Source organism: Nyctereutes procyonoides, unplaced genomic scaffold (genome assembly GCF_905146905.1).
Source record: "Nyctereutes procyonoides isolate TBG_1078 unplaced genomic scaffold, NYPRO_anot_genome, whole genome shotgun sequence".
In the NCBI taxonomy this organism is placed as follows: domain Eukaryota; kingdom Metazoa; phylum Chordata; class Mammalia; order Carnivora; family Canidae; genus Nyctereutes; species Nyctereutes procyonoides.
This window is the reverse complement of record NW_026575052.1, coordinates 72,326,181-72,344,410: the sequence shown is the minus strand read 5'-3', so window position 1 is coordinate 72,344,410 and position 18,230 is coordinate 72,326,181. Positions and strand designations below refer to the sequence as shown.

The window sequence follows — 18,230 nt, the reverse complement described above, 5'->3', positions numbered from 1 at the left end:
CCATTTCTGGGCCCTCTGATCCAGTGAATCCATGTATCTGTTTTTGTGTCAGTACCATACTGTCTTGATGCTTACAACTTTGTAATAGAGCTTGAAGTCTGGAATTGTGATGCCACAACTTTTGGCTTTCTTTTATTTCTTTTTTTTTTTTTTTTAAAGATTTTATTTATTCATGAGAGACCGATAGAGAGAGAGGCAGGCAGAGACATAGGCAGAGGAAGAAGCAGTCTCCATGCAGGGAGCCTGATGTGGGACTCGATCCCGGGACTGTGGGATCATGTCCTGAGCTGAAGGCAGATGCTCAACCGCTGAGCCACCCAGGTGTCCCTTTGGTTTTCTTTTTCAACATTCCTTTGGCTATTTGAGGCCTTTTCTAGTTCCATACAAATTTAAGGATTCTTTGTTCCAGCTCTTTGAAATAAATTGATGGCATTTTGATAGGGATTGCTTTGAATGTATAGATTGCTCTAAGTAACAGACATTTTAACAATATTTGTTCTTCTAATCTATGAGCATAGCACATTTTCCCATTTCTTTATGTCTTCCTCAATTTTTCATGGGTGTTCTCCTATAGTATTCTGAATACAGATCCTTTTCTGCTTTGGTTGGGATAATTGTTAGGTATCTTATGGTTTTGGGTGCAACTGCAAATGGAATTGACTCCTTAATTTCTCTCTCTCTCTCTCTTTTGTTTTAAGATTTTATTTATTTGAGAGACACATGGGTGACTCAGTGGTTGAGCGTCTGATTTTTGCTCAGGTTGCAATCCCGAGGTCCTGGGATTGAATTCTGTATCTGGCTCCCTGCAGGGAGCCTGCTGTCTGTCTCTGCCTCTCTTTCTGTATCTCTCATGAATAAGTAAGAGATAAATCTTTTTTTAAGAAAATGATTTTATTTATTAGAGAGCATGAAAGAGAGATCACAGGCAGGGGTAGAGGGAGACACAGACTTGCCGCTAATCAGGGAGCCCAATGCGGTACTTTATCCTAGGACCTGAGCCAAAGGTGGACAGCTAATTGATTGAGCCACCCAGGTGCCCTTGATTTTTCTTTCTTCTATCTCATTGTTAGTGTATAAAAATGCAACTGATTTCTGTGCATTAATTTGATTTCCTGACATACTTTGCTGAATTTCTGTATGAGTTCTAGCAATTTGGGGGTGGATTCTTTTGGGTTTTCCATGTAGTTTATAATGTCATCTACAAAGAGTAAGACTTTGACTTCTTTGCCGAATCAGATGCCTTTTATTTCTTTTTTGTTGTCTGATTGCTGAGGCTAGAACTAGCACTACGTTGTGGACATCCCTACATGTTCCTCACCTTAGGGGAAAAGCTCTCAGTTTTTCCCCATTGAAAATGATATTCCCTGTGGGCTTTTTGTCAATGGCTTTTATGATATGGAGCAATGTTCCCTGTATCTCCCCACACTGTGAAGAGTTTTAGTCAAGAAAGGATGCTGTCCTTTGTCAGGATATGGGTCTTGTCCTTTATTTATTTATTTTTTTTATTAGTGTAGTGTATCATATTGTTTGATTTGCAGATGTTGAACCACCCTTGCAGCCCAGGAATAAATCCCACTTGGTCGTGGTGAATAATCCTGTTAATGTACTGTTGGATTCCATTAGCTAGTATTTTGGTGAGAATATTTGCATTCATGTTCATCAGTGATATTGGTCTGTAATTCTCTTTTTTGGTGAGGTCTTTTTCTGCTTTTGGGATCAAGGTAATGCTGGCCTCATAGAAAGAGTTTGGAAGTTTTCCTTCCATTTCTATTTTGTGAAACAGCTTCATAAGAATAGGTATTAATTCTTCTTTAAATGTTTAGTAGAATTCCCCCCAGGAAGCCATCAAGTCCTAGACTCTTGGGGGAGATAGTTATTTATTTAAAGAAATTTATGTATGTATGTATGTATTTATTTATTTGACTTAGAAATTTATTTATTTTTTGGGTATTTTTTTTATTGGAGTTCGATTTGCCAACATATAGCATAACACCCAGTGCTTATCCCATCAAGTGCCCTGCTCAGTGCTCGTCACCCAGTCACCCTAACCCCCTGCCGACCTCCCCTTCTGCTACCCCTTGTTCGTTTTCCAGAGTTAGGCGTCTCTCATGTTCTGTCTCTCTGATATTTCCCACTCATTTTCTCTCCTTTCCCCTTTATTCCCTTTCACTATTTTTTATATTCCCCAAATGAATGAGACCATGTTTGTCTTTCTCCGATTGACTTACTTCACTCAGCAAAATACCCTCCAGTTCCATCCACGTCGAAGCAAATGGTGGATATTCCTTGTTTCTAATGGCTGAGTAATATTCCATTGTATACATAGACCACATCTTCTTCATTCATCTTTCAGTGGACACTGAGGCTCCTTCCACAGTTTGGCTGTTGTGGACATTGCTGCTGTAAACATTGGGGTTCAGGTGTCTCAGTTTTTCACTGCACTGTATCTTTGGGGTGAATTCCCAGTAGTGCTATTGCTGGGTCGTAGTGAAGGTCTATTTTTAACTCTTTGAGGAACCTCCACACAGTTTTCCAGAGTGGCTGCACCAGTTCACATTCCCACCAACTGTGCAAGAGGGTTCCCCTTTCTCCACATCCTCTCCAATGTTTGTTGTTTCCTGTCATGTTAATTTTCCCCACTCTCACTGGTGTGAGGTGGTATCTCATTGCGGTTTTGATTTGCATTTCCCTGATGGCAAGTGATGCGGAGCATTTTCTCTTGTGCTTGTTGGCCATGTGAATGTCTTCTTTGGTGAAATTTCTGTTCATGTCTTTTGCCCATTTCATGATTGGATTGTTTGTTTCTTTGCTGTTGAGTTTAATGAGTTCTTTATAGATCTTGGATATTAGCCCTTTATCTGTATTTATTTATTTATTTATTTATTTATTTATTTATTTATTTATTTATTTATTTATTTATTTATGATAGTCACACACAGAGAGAGAGAGAGAGAGAGAGAGAGAGAGAGGCAGAGACACAGGCAGAGGGAGAAGCAGGCTCCATGCACCGGGAGCCCGATGTGGGTTTCGATCCTGGGTCTCCAGGATCGCGCCCTGGGCCAAAGGCAGGCGCCAAACCGCTGCGCCACCCAGGGATCCCTAGCCCTTTATCTGATATGTCATTTGCAAATATCTTCTCCCATTCTGTAGGTTTTGGGGGAGATTTTTACTTTTTTATTTTTATTTTTTTTGGGGGGGGGATTTTTAATGACTGCTTCAATTTCCTTGCTGTTTATGGGTTTGTTCAGATTTTCTATTTCTTCTTGTTTTAGTTTTGGTGTATATATGTCTCTAGGAATGCATCCATTTCTTCCAGATTGCCTAATTTGTTGGCTCATAATATGTTCTTAGAATTGTTTGTATTTCTTTGGTGTTGGCTGTGGTCTCTCCTCTTTGATTCATGATTTTATTTATTTGGGTCCTTTCTCTTTTTGATAAGTCTGATGAGGGGTTTATCAGTCTTATTACTTCTTTTTGTTTTGTTTTGTTTTTCTTAGTCTTATTAATTCTTTCAAAGAACCAGCTCTTGGTTTCATTGATCTGTTATTCATTTGGTTTCTATATCATTGGTTTCTGCTCAAATCTTAATCATTTCTCTTCTCTTGCTGGGCTTAGGCTTTGTTTGATATTCTTTCTCCAGCTCCTTTAGGTGTAAGGTTCAGTTGTATATTTGAGACCTTTCTTGTTTCTTGAGAAAGTCTTATATTGCTATATACTTCCCTCATAGGACCACCTTTGCTGCATCCCAAAGGTTTGGAACAGTTGTGTTTTCATTTTCATTTGTTTACATGAATTTTTAAATTTCTTCTTTAATTTTCCTGGCTGACCCATTCATTCTTTAGTAGGATGCTCTTTAGCATCTATGTATTTGAGTTCTTTCCAAATTTCCTGTTGTGATTGAGTTCCAGTTTCAAAGCATTGTGGTCTGAAAATATGCAGGAAATTATCCCAGTCTTCTGGTACTGATTTAGACCTGATTTGTGTCCCAGTATGTGATCTCATCTAGAGAATGTTCCATGTACAATCAAGAAGAATGTGTATTCTGTTGCTTTAGGATGGCATGCTCAGAATATATCTGTGAAGTCCATCTGGTCCAGTGTGTCATTCTGAAAATACTTGTTTCCTTACTGATCTTCAGCTTAGATGATCTGTCCATTGCAGTGAGTAGGGTGTTCAAGTTCTCTAGTATTACTGTGTTATTGTCAGTGGGTTTCTTTAATTTTGTTATTAACTGCCTTATAGAATTGACTGTTCCTGTGTTATGGGCATAAATATTTACAATCATTAGATCTTCTTATTGTATAGCCCCCTTGATTATGATATAGTGTGCTTCCTTCTCTCATATTAATAGTCCTTGGTTTAAAATCTAATTTTGGGGCAGCCCCGATGGCTCAGCGGTTTGGAGCCGCATTCAGCCCGGGATGTGATCCTGGAGACCCAGGATCAAGTCCCACGTTGGGCTCCCTATGTGGAGCCTGCTTCTCCCTCTTGTCTGTGTCTCTGCCTCTCTCTCTGTCATGATTAAATAAATAAAATCTTTAAAAAAATTTTAATTTTGTCATATATATTGCCATTCCAGCTTTCTATTGATGTCCATTACCATGATAAATGGTTTTCTACCCCCTTACTTTAAATCTGGAGGTTTCTTTGGGTCCAAAATGAGTCTCTTGCAGGCAGCATATATATTGATGGGTCTTGCTTTTTTATCCAATCTGATACCTTGTATCTTTTGATTGGGGCATTTAGCCCATTTGTGTTCAGATTAACTACTGAAAGGTACAGATTTAGTGCCATTTTATGACGTGTGAAGTTACTGTTTCTACAGATTGTCTCTGTTTCTTTCAAGTCTTTGTTACTTTTTTCCTCTCTCTTTGCTTAAAGGATCCCTTTTAATATTTCTTCCAGTGTGGGTTTGGTGATCACAAATTCTCTTAGTTTCTGTTTGTCCTGGACCCTTTTTTATCTCTCCTTATGTTTTGAATGGCATCCTAGTTGGATGAAGTATTCTTGGCTGCATATTTTTTTCACTTAACATCCTGAATGTATGATGCTAGGCCTCTCTGGCCTGCCAGGTGTCTGTTGATAGGACTGCTGCCAGTCTAATGTTTCTACCCTTTTAGTTAAGGACCTCATGTCCTGAGCTGCTTTCAGGACTTTCTCTTTGTCTCTCAGATTTGCAAGTTTCACTATTATATATCAGGGTGTTGACCTCTTTTTATTGATTTTAAGAGAGTTTCTCTGTGCCTCCTTGTTGTATTAGTTTACTGTAGGATCTGGAGTCTCTGTGGTCCAAGGTCTCTCATACCAGATCCTTTCTTCCTGAGTTAGGTCATAGTTTTCTACCTAGAACTTAATCTTTTCTTTTCCTGTACTTTTTTTCTCTGAAGTCTCCATATATCTATTTTTGTCTTTAGTAAGGAGACATGGCATATAGTAATGTATCTCTACAAAAGTTTAAAATATAAAAGAAAGTATTTTGGAATAAAGAAATAAATTCATTCATTATCTTACTATCTTCATCATCAGCCTGTTAATATGTATTGTGTATTTTAGAATTATTTCTATGCATAAATCTTTGTAAATATACCATTATTTCTCATTGAAATACAGTTAGTCATACTTTTTATACAAATTTTTATTTTTATTTTAATTTTTTTTAAGTTTTTATTTATTTATGATAGTCACAGAGAGAGAGAGAGAGAGGCAGAGACACAGGCAGAAGGAGAAGCAGGCTCCATGCACCGGGAGCCCGACGTGGGATTCGATCCCAGGTCTCCAGGATCGCGCCCTGGGCCAAAGGCAGGCGCCAAACCGCTGCGCCACCCAGGGATCCCTTATACAAATTTTTAAAAAGATTTTGCTTATTTGAGAATGAGAGCATGAGTGTGTGGGGGGGGATGGGCATAGGAAGAGGGAAAAGCAGCTGCTTGCTGAGCACAGAGTCCAATCTGCAGCTTGATCCTAGGACCCTGGGATCATGACCTGAGCTGAAGGCAGACACTGACTGAGCCACCCAGGTGGCCCAACTTTTTAATACAATTTTTAAGAAGATTTTACTTTTATTTACTTTTGAGAGACAAAGAGTGTGTGTGTGCAGAAGCACAGGTGGAGAGAGGGGCCGAGAGAGAGAGTGAGAATCTCGAGCGGACTCTGTGCTGAACATGGAGCCCAATGCAGGGCTTGATCTCATGATCATGGGATCATGACTTGAGCAGAAACCAAGAGTTGGTCATTTGACTGAGCCACCTAGGCACCTGTATACAATTTTTATAATTATAAACAGCTATATAAAGTATCTTTGCATATATATTTTTTCATGTCTTGAAATTAAAGTACATAAATGATACACACAAAAAATAAGGTACATAAATGATATAAAAATGAAATAGTACTTAATAAGTGCTATTTCTTTTTTTTTTTTTTAAAGATTTTTATTTATTCATGAGACACACACACACAGAGAGACAGGCAGAGACACAGGCAGAGGAAGAAGCAGACTCCATGCAGGGAGTCTGATGTGGGACTTGATCCCGGGTGTACAGGATCATGCCCTGGGCTGAAGGCAGGCGCTAAACCGCTGAGCCACCCAGGGATCCCCTAATAAGTGCTATTTCTATCATATTTCCTTTGGCTCTCTAGAAATGAAGTAATTGAATTAGTATTTTTCTTGAATCATGTTGCTAAATTGCTTTCCAAAAGAATTGGATTATAGTGCCATCAACAATATTTAAAAATTAAAATTCACTGCACTTAGATTGTTAGGAATTAAAAAAAAAAGATTGTTAGGAATTAACTTTTAGAAAAAATTTACTAGGGCTGGTAAAAGGGATGAAAGTCAAGAAAGCATGTGACATTTGGTCTTGAGTTTGTGAGTTCAAGCCACATAGTGGGTATAGAGATTACTTAAAAAAAAAAAAAACCAGACAAGCTCAAGAGTTCGAGAGTTGCATACTCTACTGACTGAGCCAGCCTGGTACTCCTCTAATTTTTTAAAAAAGATTATTTGAGAAAGCGTATGGAGGAGCAGAGAGATAGGGACAAGCAGGCTCTATACTACTACTCATGGAGCCCACTGTGGAGCTTGATCCCAGGACCCCGAGATCATGACCTGAGCTGAAACCAAGAGTTGCATGCCTTCTGATTGAGCCACCCAGGTGCCCATAGATTCTTAATTCCTTACATTTGATTAATTACTGTTTTTAGTTCTTATATTGAAATTGTTTTTCATGCGGTGCCTGGTTGACTGAGTTGATTAAATGTCCAGCTCTTGATTTTGCTCAGTTCATGACCTCGGGGTTGTGAGGTCAAGCCCTGAGTTGGGCTCTGAGCTCAGTGGGGAGTTCACTTGAAATTCTCTGTCTCTTGTCTTCCTCAGCCCCTCCCCCAGCCCACTTGTGTTCTTCTATCTAATAAATAAAATCTTAAAGAAAAATAGTAGTTTTTAAAAACATTTTGAATTTGCATTATTGATCAGTAATGTTTAAGGGTTTAATCTAAATTTTTTCTTCTCCAGTTGCTAAACAATTATTCTTATACCCAGTCATCCCAAAGAGTAATTATCTCTGGTTCTGTGTAGTCTTTAAATTATTAAATTTAGGGATCCCTGGGTGGCGCAGCAGTTTGGTGCCTGCCTTTGGCCCAGGGCGCGATCCTGGAGACCCGAGATCGAATCCCACGTCGAGCTCCCAGTGCATGGAGCCTGCTTCTCCCTCTGCCTATGTCTCTGCCTCTCTCTCTCTCTGTGTGTGACTATCATAAATAAATAAAAATAAAAAAAATAAATTATTAAATTTAGTTCTTCTAGAAGAATTTTTTTCTTTCTGACAAGATATAAATCACTCAACTAATAATGGTTCTTTCTGTAAGAGAGGTTGCTGTATTGTTTAGAACCAAATTATTGCCTGCCTTTCATAAGTGTGCTTGTATTTTTACTTCTTCTATCCATTTGTCATATATTTTTTGAGTTACCATGTTAGGAGATGGATAGATGCTAGGGCTACAGCCATGAAATGGAGTATATATATACCCTAGCAGAGAAAATAAACATAATTGCATAGTTAATTGTGATTGCAATGTATGACAAGAAGTAAGTATAAGTAATTTATAATATGGTACCTATCTACTATAGGGAATCAGAGAAACCTTTGAGGAAGTGACTTTAAGCAAGAACTCGTTGGGTGAATAGAAGTTATCCAGCTGTGAAAGAGGGTTGGGATATAGGATAGGTGTTACAGGTAGAAAGTAAAAGTAACACATTTAGAGTCTATGAAGCAAGAATGAATTTAGGAGTATTTATAGAATTGAAAGAAGAGGGGCACCTGGATGGCTCAGTCAGTACAGCATGCAAGTCTTGATTGTGAGTTCGAGCCCCATGTTGGGTGTAGAGTTTACTTTAAAAACAAAAAAACAGAAGTGAAAATGAAAAGACAGTATTGCCTAGATGTGAGATATTGAAAAGAGAAAGTTGTGAAGCTAAGTAGGGGCTAGATCATGTAGTAAAACTATTAAAATGTTTATTCAGTGGTGCAGTAATAACTTGTACCTGCATTTTTGAAGTTTGCTCTAGATTGGTGGTATATAGGCAAGAGTAAGCATGGGACAGTATTGAGTTGGGGTCCCTGAAGTGGTCCCGATGAAAGTTGATTTTGGCTTGCAGTTGGCTAATAGTAGTATAGATGGAGATAGGTAGACAAATCTCACCAGTTCTTAGGAGGAGGAATGGGCAAAATATGCTGTTTGATTAAATATGAGTTAGAGCATAGGGTGAAACTGTCAAAAGATGATGTCTAGGTGTTTTGTATGGGAAATATGTGGTTGAGAGTACCATTATGAACATAGGGGAAGGAGCTTCTGGCTTGCTCAGTCAGAGCATGTGACTCTTGATTGTGGGGTCGTGAGTTCAACAAGCCTCTGGTTTGTTGCTGAGATTACTAAAAAAAAATTAATAAACTTTAAAAAAGATAGGGAATACTGAACAAAGCAAGTATTGCATAGATTTGGACCGTCTGGAAAGTGCCATTGCAATTGTAGGAAGTTTTATATATGGATCTAAAGACAGATCTGAATAGGAGGTATAATTTGAGAGTCACTGGCATACTTTTAATTTAGTTTTTTTTTTTTTTTAATTATGATAGTCACACACAGAGAGAGAGAGAGAGGCGGAGACATAGGCAGAGGGAGAAGCAGGCTCCATGCACCGGGAACCGACGTGGGATTCGATCCCGGGTCTCCAGGATCGCGCCCTGGGCCAAAGGCAGGCGCTAAACCGCTGGACCACCCAGGGATCCCTTAATTTAGTTGTTAACAGATGAATGGAAAATAAAGATTGCTTAGTATTTAACATGAAATGAGAAGGCATCTTAAGCTGGAGCCCTGAGGAACTACCTTATTTAAAGGTTACATAAGGTTATCAGAAAGGTGTTGCCAAAGAGGTTAGAGGAAAATAAGGTACAGGATCTAATAGCTTACATTTCATTATTTTTTCACTATTTTATCTTAATTTCCATCTCCTATTTTCTTTTGTAACTTGTTTATATTACCATATTATAAGTTGCAAAATCTCTTTGGAGAGCAGCAAGGTAGGGTACAAATAATAAATACTCAAATATGAGCTCCAGGAATATATTCTTCATAGTAAGACAATGTCATTGAAACTTACTCTGTTTATTATTTTTATAATATCTTTCTCTCATCAGTAGTGAAAAGAAATGATTATATTATCTCTACCTAGGTTTATTTCTGGTTTTAATTTCTAGGGGTGGTAGGGATAGTGATACATAACAAATACTTAGTATCATTGTTTGTGATTAAGAGTAACTAGAATAATTAGAGCAATTCCTTCCTTCTAGAAAGCATGTTCGCATATATGAGATCATGTTTTCTCATTTAAGTCAAAATTCTGAATTTTTGAGTTTGGCTCTTTATTTTAGGAGAAACCAGACCTAACTGACTATAACAATACTAGCTGATCCTAGACAGAAAGTGAAGGAATAGGAGGCACCTGGGTGGCTCAGTGGTTGAGCATCTGCCTTTGGATCCTGGAGTCCCGGGATTGAGTCCCACATCGGGCTCCCTGCTTGGAGCCTGCTTCTCCCTCTGCCTACGTCTTTGTCTCTCTCTCTCTCTCTATCTCTCATGAATAAATAAAAAATAAAATCTTAAAAAAAAAATAAAGTGAAGGAATAGAGGCAAATGTTAAAAACTGTGCCCTGGACTCTTTTTGTTATTGTTACAGTTAACAAAAGTCATGGCAGGTATGTGGAAGTTAAGTAATATTCTTTTTAAAGTTATCTGATGAGGTGCCTGGCTGTCTGAAGTTGGCAGAGCATGTGACTCTCTCATTTTTTTTTAAGATTTATTTTGGTGAGAAGCAGAGGGAGAGTTACCCAAGCACACTTCATGATGGCTAAGCTTGGAGCCCATTGTGGGGCTTGATGTCATAGCCCTGAGGTCATGACTGGAACCAAAACCAAGACTCAGACGCTTTACCAGCTGCACCACCCAGGTGCCCCTTGAGCATGTGACTCTTGATCTTAGGGTCATGAGTTCAAGACCATGTTGAGGAAGAAGAGTTACTTAAAAAAAGTACACATGCACACACATGCATATGAAATAAAGTTGGTAGTTGGTGTTTTGAGGAAGATCACATGTCGGGAATGACTTTGTGAGGAATGTTATGAGATACTTTTGGTGGCAGCTAGTACAAATGCTGCTCCCAGATTAAAAAAAAATTTTTTTTATTACTCATTTGAGACACTCCAGGAGGAGTGGCAGAGGCAGAAGGAGAAGCAGACTCCTCGCTGAGCAGGGAGCCCAACGTGGGGCTGGATCCCAGGACCCCAGGATCATGGCCTGACGCTTAACTGACTGAGCCACCCAGGTGCCCCTGCTCCCACATTTTTAATAGTTTTGAGGTTTTGGGGAAGTTGTTATACTTTGGTAATTTGAAATATCTCTTTGATTTCTCCTCTTCTTCTTTTTTATTTTTTTAAATAGAGATGTGAACTGTGTCCTCATAAGGATGGAGCTTTAAAAAGAACAGATAATGGGGGTAAGTACAGAGAATTAAAAAAGTTTTTTTTTTATTGAAAACTGGAGTGGGGGAGTATTTAAAAATATCTGGTTCATATTATAATATCAAATTAAATTTATCATTCATATTTTTAATAGTAATATAATTTATGAATCTTTTTTGCTACCTTAGGGACAAACTTTTTTTTTTTTTGGAGAGAGAGTGTGGGTGAGGGAGGGGCAGCGGGAGAGGGAGAGAGAGAGAGAGAGAGAGAGAGAAAGGGCTCAGTGCCTACACAGAGCCCAAATCCGGGCTTGATCTCATGATCCTGAGATCATGACCTGAGATGAAATCACGAGTCAGACTCTTAATTGAGTGAGCCACCCAGGTGCCCCAAGCATTGTTTTTATAATGTAGAATGGGCACATACTTCTAATTAAAATCTTGATTTTTTAAAATGGGTATAATTTTCTTATATTAGAAATTATTTTGGGAAAAATTAGCTTCTTTTTTGTTGTTAGAGCTACACTCTGATGTTTTTAGAGTCTTTTTTCCCCTCTCTTTTGTGTATTGCTGGACAGATGATATTTGTAGTAAATGTTAATTTTAACACCCTGAGGATTTTTGTTGCTTGAATATAGAGAAATGCTGACTTCTGTCTTTAAATTTTGCTGTGCTTTCCTGAGGACCCTTGTGAATTTCTCATTTGCATCTCCATTTTTAGTTGCTTTCCCCTGAGAAATCCATGTTTCTTTATAGCTCAGTACCATTCTATTTTTTAAAAAATATTTTATTTATTCATGAGAGAGAGGCAGAGACACAGGTAGAGGGAGAAGCAGGCTCTCCACAGGGAGCCTGATGCGGAACTTGATCCTAGGACCTTGGGATCACGCCCTGAGCTGAAGGCAGATGCTCAACCACTGAGGCACCGAGGCGTTCCTCCCCTTTTAAAAATTTTTATTTATTTATTCAGCTCAGTACCATTCTTAAATATGTAGACATGAATTTATTAAACTGTGGCATACTGTGAAAATTAATTGATGAAGAAACTCATAAAAGTAGAGATTGTAACTCCTATTAGTACTCTTCCATTTTGAGCAGCTACCTCTAAGGCATTTTTGGCATAGAATAGAGGAATGACATGGGTAAATAAAAGGAAATAATAAAATGTTTTAGTGTAGCTCTACATAGGTTTATTTATATACAAATTTAATATTTAGACTGATATACAGCCACATTTTACAGAATTTTTAAAATATTAGAAACCCTTGCTCCTATTCCTGTTCACCATCTGTCTAGTTTCTCAATAACTTTCCTGCTGTTGGTAAACTTCTCTTATTACTTATTTGCATCTCCTTCTAGGGTTTTTTCTTTATATACAAATAAATATGAATAAAGAAATATTTTCTCCCTAATTTTTATACGGATGGATGAATATTTTACATACTCTTTGCATCTTAATTTTTTCACTTAATAGTTTATTACTAGTATAAAGCTTTCTTTTTTATATAATCAGTCACCTGTTGATAGACTTTCTGATATTCTGCTTTTATGACTAGTCCTTGTATACATGTCATGTGTGCCTCTCTAGGATTATTAATTCCCACGGGTGGAACTATTGGGTCAAAGGGATTTTGTAGTTAATTTGATAGATATTCCCAAATTATTTTCCCTTGTGGTTGTACTTATTTATGTTTCCAGCAGCCTTGAATGAATAACTTATTCTCTGTATCCTTTGATAATCCAGTAGGTGAAAATTGGTATCTCAGAGCAGTTATTTTGCATTTTTTTTTAAAGATTGTATTTATTTATTCATGACAGACACACACACACAGAGAGAGAGAGAGAGAGAGAGAGAGAGAGAAACAGAGACACAGGCAGAGGGAGAAGCAGGCTCCATGCAGGGAGCCTGATGCGGGACTTAATCCTGGGTCTCCAGGATCACACCCTGGGATGAAGGCAGCACTAAACCGCTGGGCCACCAAGGCTGCCCCTGTATTTCTTTTATGAGTGAAGCTGAGCATCTTACACTTTTATTTTACAATTTTTATTTTTAAAGATTGATTTATTAGAGAGTGCAAGTGAAGAGAGTACAAGCAGGGGGAGCAGCAAAGGGTGAAGGAGAAATAGACTGCCCACTGAGCAGGGAGCCTGATGCAGGGCTCCATCCTAGGACCCTGAGATCATGACCTGAGCCAAAGGTAGCCTTTGTAGTCAGGTAACTGACTGAGCCACTTAGGGCCCCCCCCATCTTATTGTGTGTGTGTGTGTGTGTGTTTTTTTTTTTTAAGATTTTATTTATTCATGAGAGAGACAGAGAGAGAGGCAGAGACATAGGCAAAGGATGAGTTAGGCTCCTTGCAGGAAGCCTGATGTGGGACTCAATCCCAGGACCCTGGGATCACGACTTGAGCCAAAGTCAGATGCTCAACCTCTGAGTTACCCAGGTGCCCCACCATCTTATATTTTTTAAAAACAATTCGTATTTTTCTTTCTTTGGATTTTTTATTTATTCATTAGAGACACAGAGAAAGAGAGGCTGAGACATAGACAGAGGAAGAAGCAGGCTCCATGCAGGGAGCCTGATGTGGGACTCGATCCCAGGACTTCAGGATCACGTTCTGAGCCAAAGGCAGATGCTTAACTTCTGAGCCACCCAGGTGTTCCAAGCAATTTGTATTTTTCTTTCTGGTTTGTTAATATGTTTTTTCTCTTTGGTTGTTGATCTTTTTTTTTTTTTTTTTTAAAGATTTTATTTATTTATTCATGAGAGACAGAGAGAAGGGAGAGACCTAGGCAGAGGGAGAAGCAGGCTCCATGTAGGAAGCCAGATGTGGGACTCGATCCCTGGACTTCAGGATCACGCTCTGGGTCAAAGGCAGGCACTCAAACACCAAGCCACCCAGGCATCCCTGATCATTTTCTTTTTGATTGTTGAAGCTTTCATAGGAGCCTCTTTATTCATTAGGCTTTTGTGATTGAGTTGGGTTAGTATTTTTGTCCAGTTGTTCAGTCTTTGCTTATGGGGCTTTGTACCATGCAGAAGTTTGATTTTTATTTAAGTGAATTTATTAATCTTATCTTTCATGGGTTCTGTATTATGAACCATAGTTAGAAAGGCCTTCCTTACACCAAAATTAATAAAAAGATTCTTTCACAATGTCCTCTAGTTTTTTTTATGGTTTCTTTTTTTTTACAGTTTAATCTTTGATACATTTGGAATGTATCCATGTAAGACAATATGGAGTATGGATCCATCTTTATTTTTTTGTAGTTGCTAAAAATGCTTCCATTTGTCCTATCATCATCTGTTGAGCAGTTCATCTTTTTTCTTCAATGATCTGAAACACCATCTTTATTAGAGTCTTAAGTTTGATGTATATTTAAAACATTCTGACTAAATTGTGTTCCAAAATAGATTTACAAATCTATTTGTAAATAGATTTGAATTCATTTTCCTATTGAAATACTAATTATATTTCTTGAGTAGTTAACAAAACCCCACAATGTACCTGGTGGTACAATATTGATGATAAATTTTTTTTATAATACTTAATTTTTAATACCCAATACTCCCTTTTCATGCTGGAAAATACGTTAGAAGTTTTGGTAGTCAGGATGTGGAATTTCTCAATGCAACTTTTAATTTTCTCAATCTCATCTGCTCTACAGTTCTCAGTTGTTAAAGGTAAGTAAAACTTAACAAGTTTAATATAGATTGGTGTATGAGAAGTGGGGTTGGGGTATTACAGCAGAAGGAGAAGCAAACGATAAAAGACACAAGTATATTGAAGAATTGAAAATGGGAGTTAGACTGTAAGGTTTGAATGGCAGGCCCTCTGAGAGGTGAAACTGATGATAAAGGCAAAGTTGTCATTCCTTCTCTTCTCCCCTGCTCATCTCCTTCCATTCCCTTCCTTCTCCCTCTTCCCTCTTCCCTTTTCTGTACTGAGGACTTGATCCTGTTGATTTGGGGAGCCACTGAAGCTGAGGAATAACATGAGATTTCTATTTTAGAAAGGTAACTCTGACAGCAATGTGGTGAATGGATTGAAAGAATATGATTGCCAGCTATAAAAAAGAATAGTAGAGCTGGATCATAAGTGCATTTAACATACTTGAAATCAGCTATATAGCCTGGGCAGTGGGAGGAGATACAGAAAAAGAAATAAATTGCAGAGATAATTCAGTTTGCCATTTTACTCAGTCAGCATACATTCTAGGCAAACATATGGAAATCCCTGTGAATGATTGTAAGGCTTTCGCAGCCATCATTGACAAAGATATGAAATATATTAGCGAGGGGTCAAGCAAGAGATGGTGATGTCAGTTACATTCTATGGTTTTTTAAAACTAAAAAAAAATTATATTCCAGTAGAGTTAACATATACTGTTATATTAGTTTCGGGTGTACAGTATAGTTATTCAGCAATTCTATATAATACTCAGTGCTCATCAAGATAAGTGTTACTCTTCATCCCCTTCAACTATTTCACACACCCTTATCTCCCCTCTGGTAACCATCAGTTTGTTGTCTATAGTTAAGTGTCTGTTTTTTTGGTTTGTCTCTTTTTTCTTTGTTTTTTCTTATATTCCAATTATGAGTGAAATAATGTGGTATTTGTCTTTCTGACTTATTTCACTTAACATTACAACAACTCTAGATCCATCCATACTTTTGTAAATGGCAAGCTTGCATTCCTTTTAATGGCTGAATAATATTAATAATATTCATTCCAGGGTGTGTGTGTGACTGTGTGTGTATATATGTATTACATCTTTTTTTTTTTTTTTTTTTTTTAGGTTTACTTATTTTAAGTAATCTCTACACCTAACGTGGGGCTCAAACTCATGGCCCCAAGATCAAGAGTTGCATGCTTTTCTGACTGAGCAAGCCAGGTGCTTCCATGTCTTTATCCATTCACCTATTGGTGGACACTTGGGCAGCTTCCCTAAGTTGGCTTTTGTAAATAATTCTGCAATAATATAGAGGTGCATATATCTTTTCAAATTAGTATTTTTTGTACCAGTAGTGTGATTACTGGATCATATGGCAGTTATGTTTCTGATTTTTTTTTTTTAATGTAGCCTCTATACTGTTTTCCACAGTTGCTACACCAGTTTGCATATTCACCAACAGTACACAGGGGTTCCCTTTTTCTCAACATCCTCACCAACACTTGTTGTTTCTTCTGTTTTTGATTTTAGCCATTCTTACAGGTGTGAGGTGATATGTCATGTGGTTTTGATTTGTATTGCCCTGATGAGTGATGTTGAGCATCTTTTCATGTATTCGTTGGCCATCTGTACGTCTTCTTTGGAAGAATGTCCATGTCTTCCCATTTTTAAAATAAGATTTTATTTATTTATTCATGAGAGACACAGAAAGGCAGAGACACAGGCAGAGGGAGAAGCAGGCTCCCCGTGGGGAGCCCGATGTGGGACCGGATCCCAGACCCCGGGATCATGCCCTGAGCCCAAGGCAGATGCTCAACCGCTGAGCCACACCGCCATCCCTGTCTTCCCACTTTTAATTGGATTATTTGTTACTTACATTTTTGAAGAAATTTCAGAAAGAATTGAGGCTCATTGATAGATAACAATCTGACAAGAAAATAACTTACAAAATCTCACAGGGTTATATATTAAAAATTGGGGTTTTAAAAAATGATTTATTTATTCATGAAAGAAACAGAGAGGTAGTTACACAGGCCATGGGAGAAGCAGGCTCCCTGCAAGGAGCCCGATGCGGGACTTGATCCTGGACCCTGGAATCACACCCTGGGATGAAGGCAGATGCTTAACTGTTGAGCCACCCAGATGTGGTCTCAAAATTCGAATTTTAAGGACAGTTTTTTTTTTAAGATTTTATTTATTTATTTGAGATAGAGAGGGAGATATGATATGAGAGGGAGACGAGAAGCAGGCTTTCAACTGAGCAGGGAGCCTGATGTGAGGCTTGATCCCAAGATTCTGGAATCATAACCTGAGTTGAAGGCAGACACTTAACTGATTGAGCCACCGAGGTGCCCCAAGGACAGTTTTGATTATGCTTGTTTTTGCTTTAGAATCTAAACCCACAAAGATGAGACTCTGCATTATTGCAGTAAGTCTAAGCGGCAGATTGATGAGGGACTGGTTGAAGACAGCAGTAGTAGGAGTGTAAACATGAGGGAATGGATATCAGAGATATTAAATGGTAAAATTTTGCAGGTATATTTTTTAAAATGTACCTATTTCACTATGGGAAATTTTGAGTATACATAAAAGTAGAGAGACTCCCCAGGTACCTAGCTTTAATAGTGATCAAGTTATGGCTAGACTTGTTTCATTTAAACTTTTCCTTATGCCATTTTGATTATTTTGAATTTTGTGATCATAACATACGTTGGTATTTAACAAATACACAACATATTATCACATATTAAAAAAAGGTCAAAGATTTTTTAAAGCCATCAACTATTCAGTTACTCAGATTTTCCTGGTTGTCTCCCTAAATGTTTTCTTTTTATATTTGAATGAATCAGTGTCCAAATAAGATCCATAAGCTGGATCCATGAAGTGCATAGAGTGTAATTGCTTGATATGTCTCTTAGGTCTCTTTGTAACCCCTCCAAACCATTTCCTTGTCACTTTACTTATGGAGAAAATTGGGACATTTGCACTGTATAGTTTCCCACAATAGAGATTTTATTGATTGTATCTCATATGGGGTGTGAGTGTGTGAGCATGTTACTTTGTCTTATATATTTTCTGTATGTTGGTAGTTAGATGTATTCAGAAGCTCGATTATAGTCAGTTTATTGTGGGGGCAGTTAAAAAGACTTCATGGTGTTGTATGCTTCGTTCATGAGACATATGATATTTGGTTGTTTTCTTTTTTTGTGATATTAGCAGCTGATGACCAATATATAGACCATTATTTTATTAAATAGAAAGTGAATAAAATTGTGATATTCTGTCATATATTGTCATATACAGACAATCGATCATTTCTCAACTACTTATTACCCTGAAGTGCAGTTTGTGAAGGAAGGACAGGATACCATATTCTTCTTTCTTAAAATTGAGATAAAATTTGTATAGCATAACATTGACCAGCTTAAGATATATAGTTCAGTGACATTTACTACTTTCACAACGTTGTGCAATTATCATCTCTGTCAATTTCCAAAACATTTTTACCACCCTAAAAGAAAGTATGCTTTCATAAGCAGAA

General features: G+C 37.8%; 1 protein-coding gene across 13 annotated transcripts in view; it reads left to right on the top strand.

The window, feature by feature from the left end:
- Positions 1-18,230, top strand: part of MLLT10 (MLLT10 histone lysine methyltransferase DOT1L cofactor) — a 249,767-nt gene that overhangs the window by 53,045 nt on the left and 178,492 nt on the right. For all 13 annotated transcript variants that reach the window (XM_055331277.1, XM_055331278.1, XM_055331276.1 and 10 more), the window contains one exon: positions 10,996-11,050. In XM_055331277.1, the coding sequence (XP_055187252.1) occupies positions 10,996-11,050 (55 nt within the window). The remainder of the gene's footprint in view (positions 1-10,995; positions 11,051-18,230) is intronic.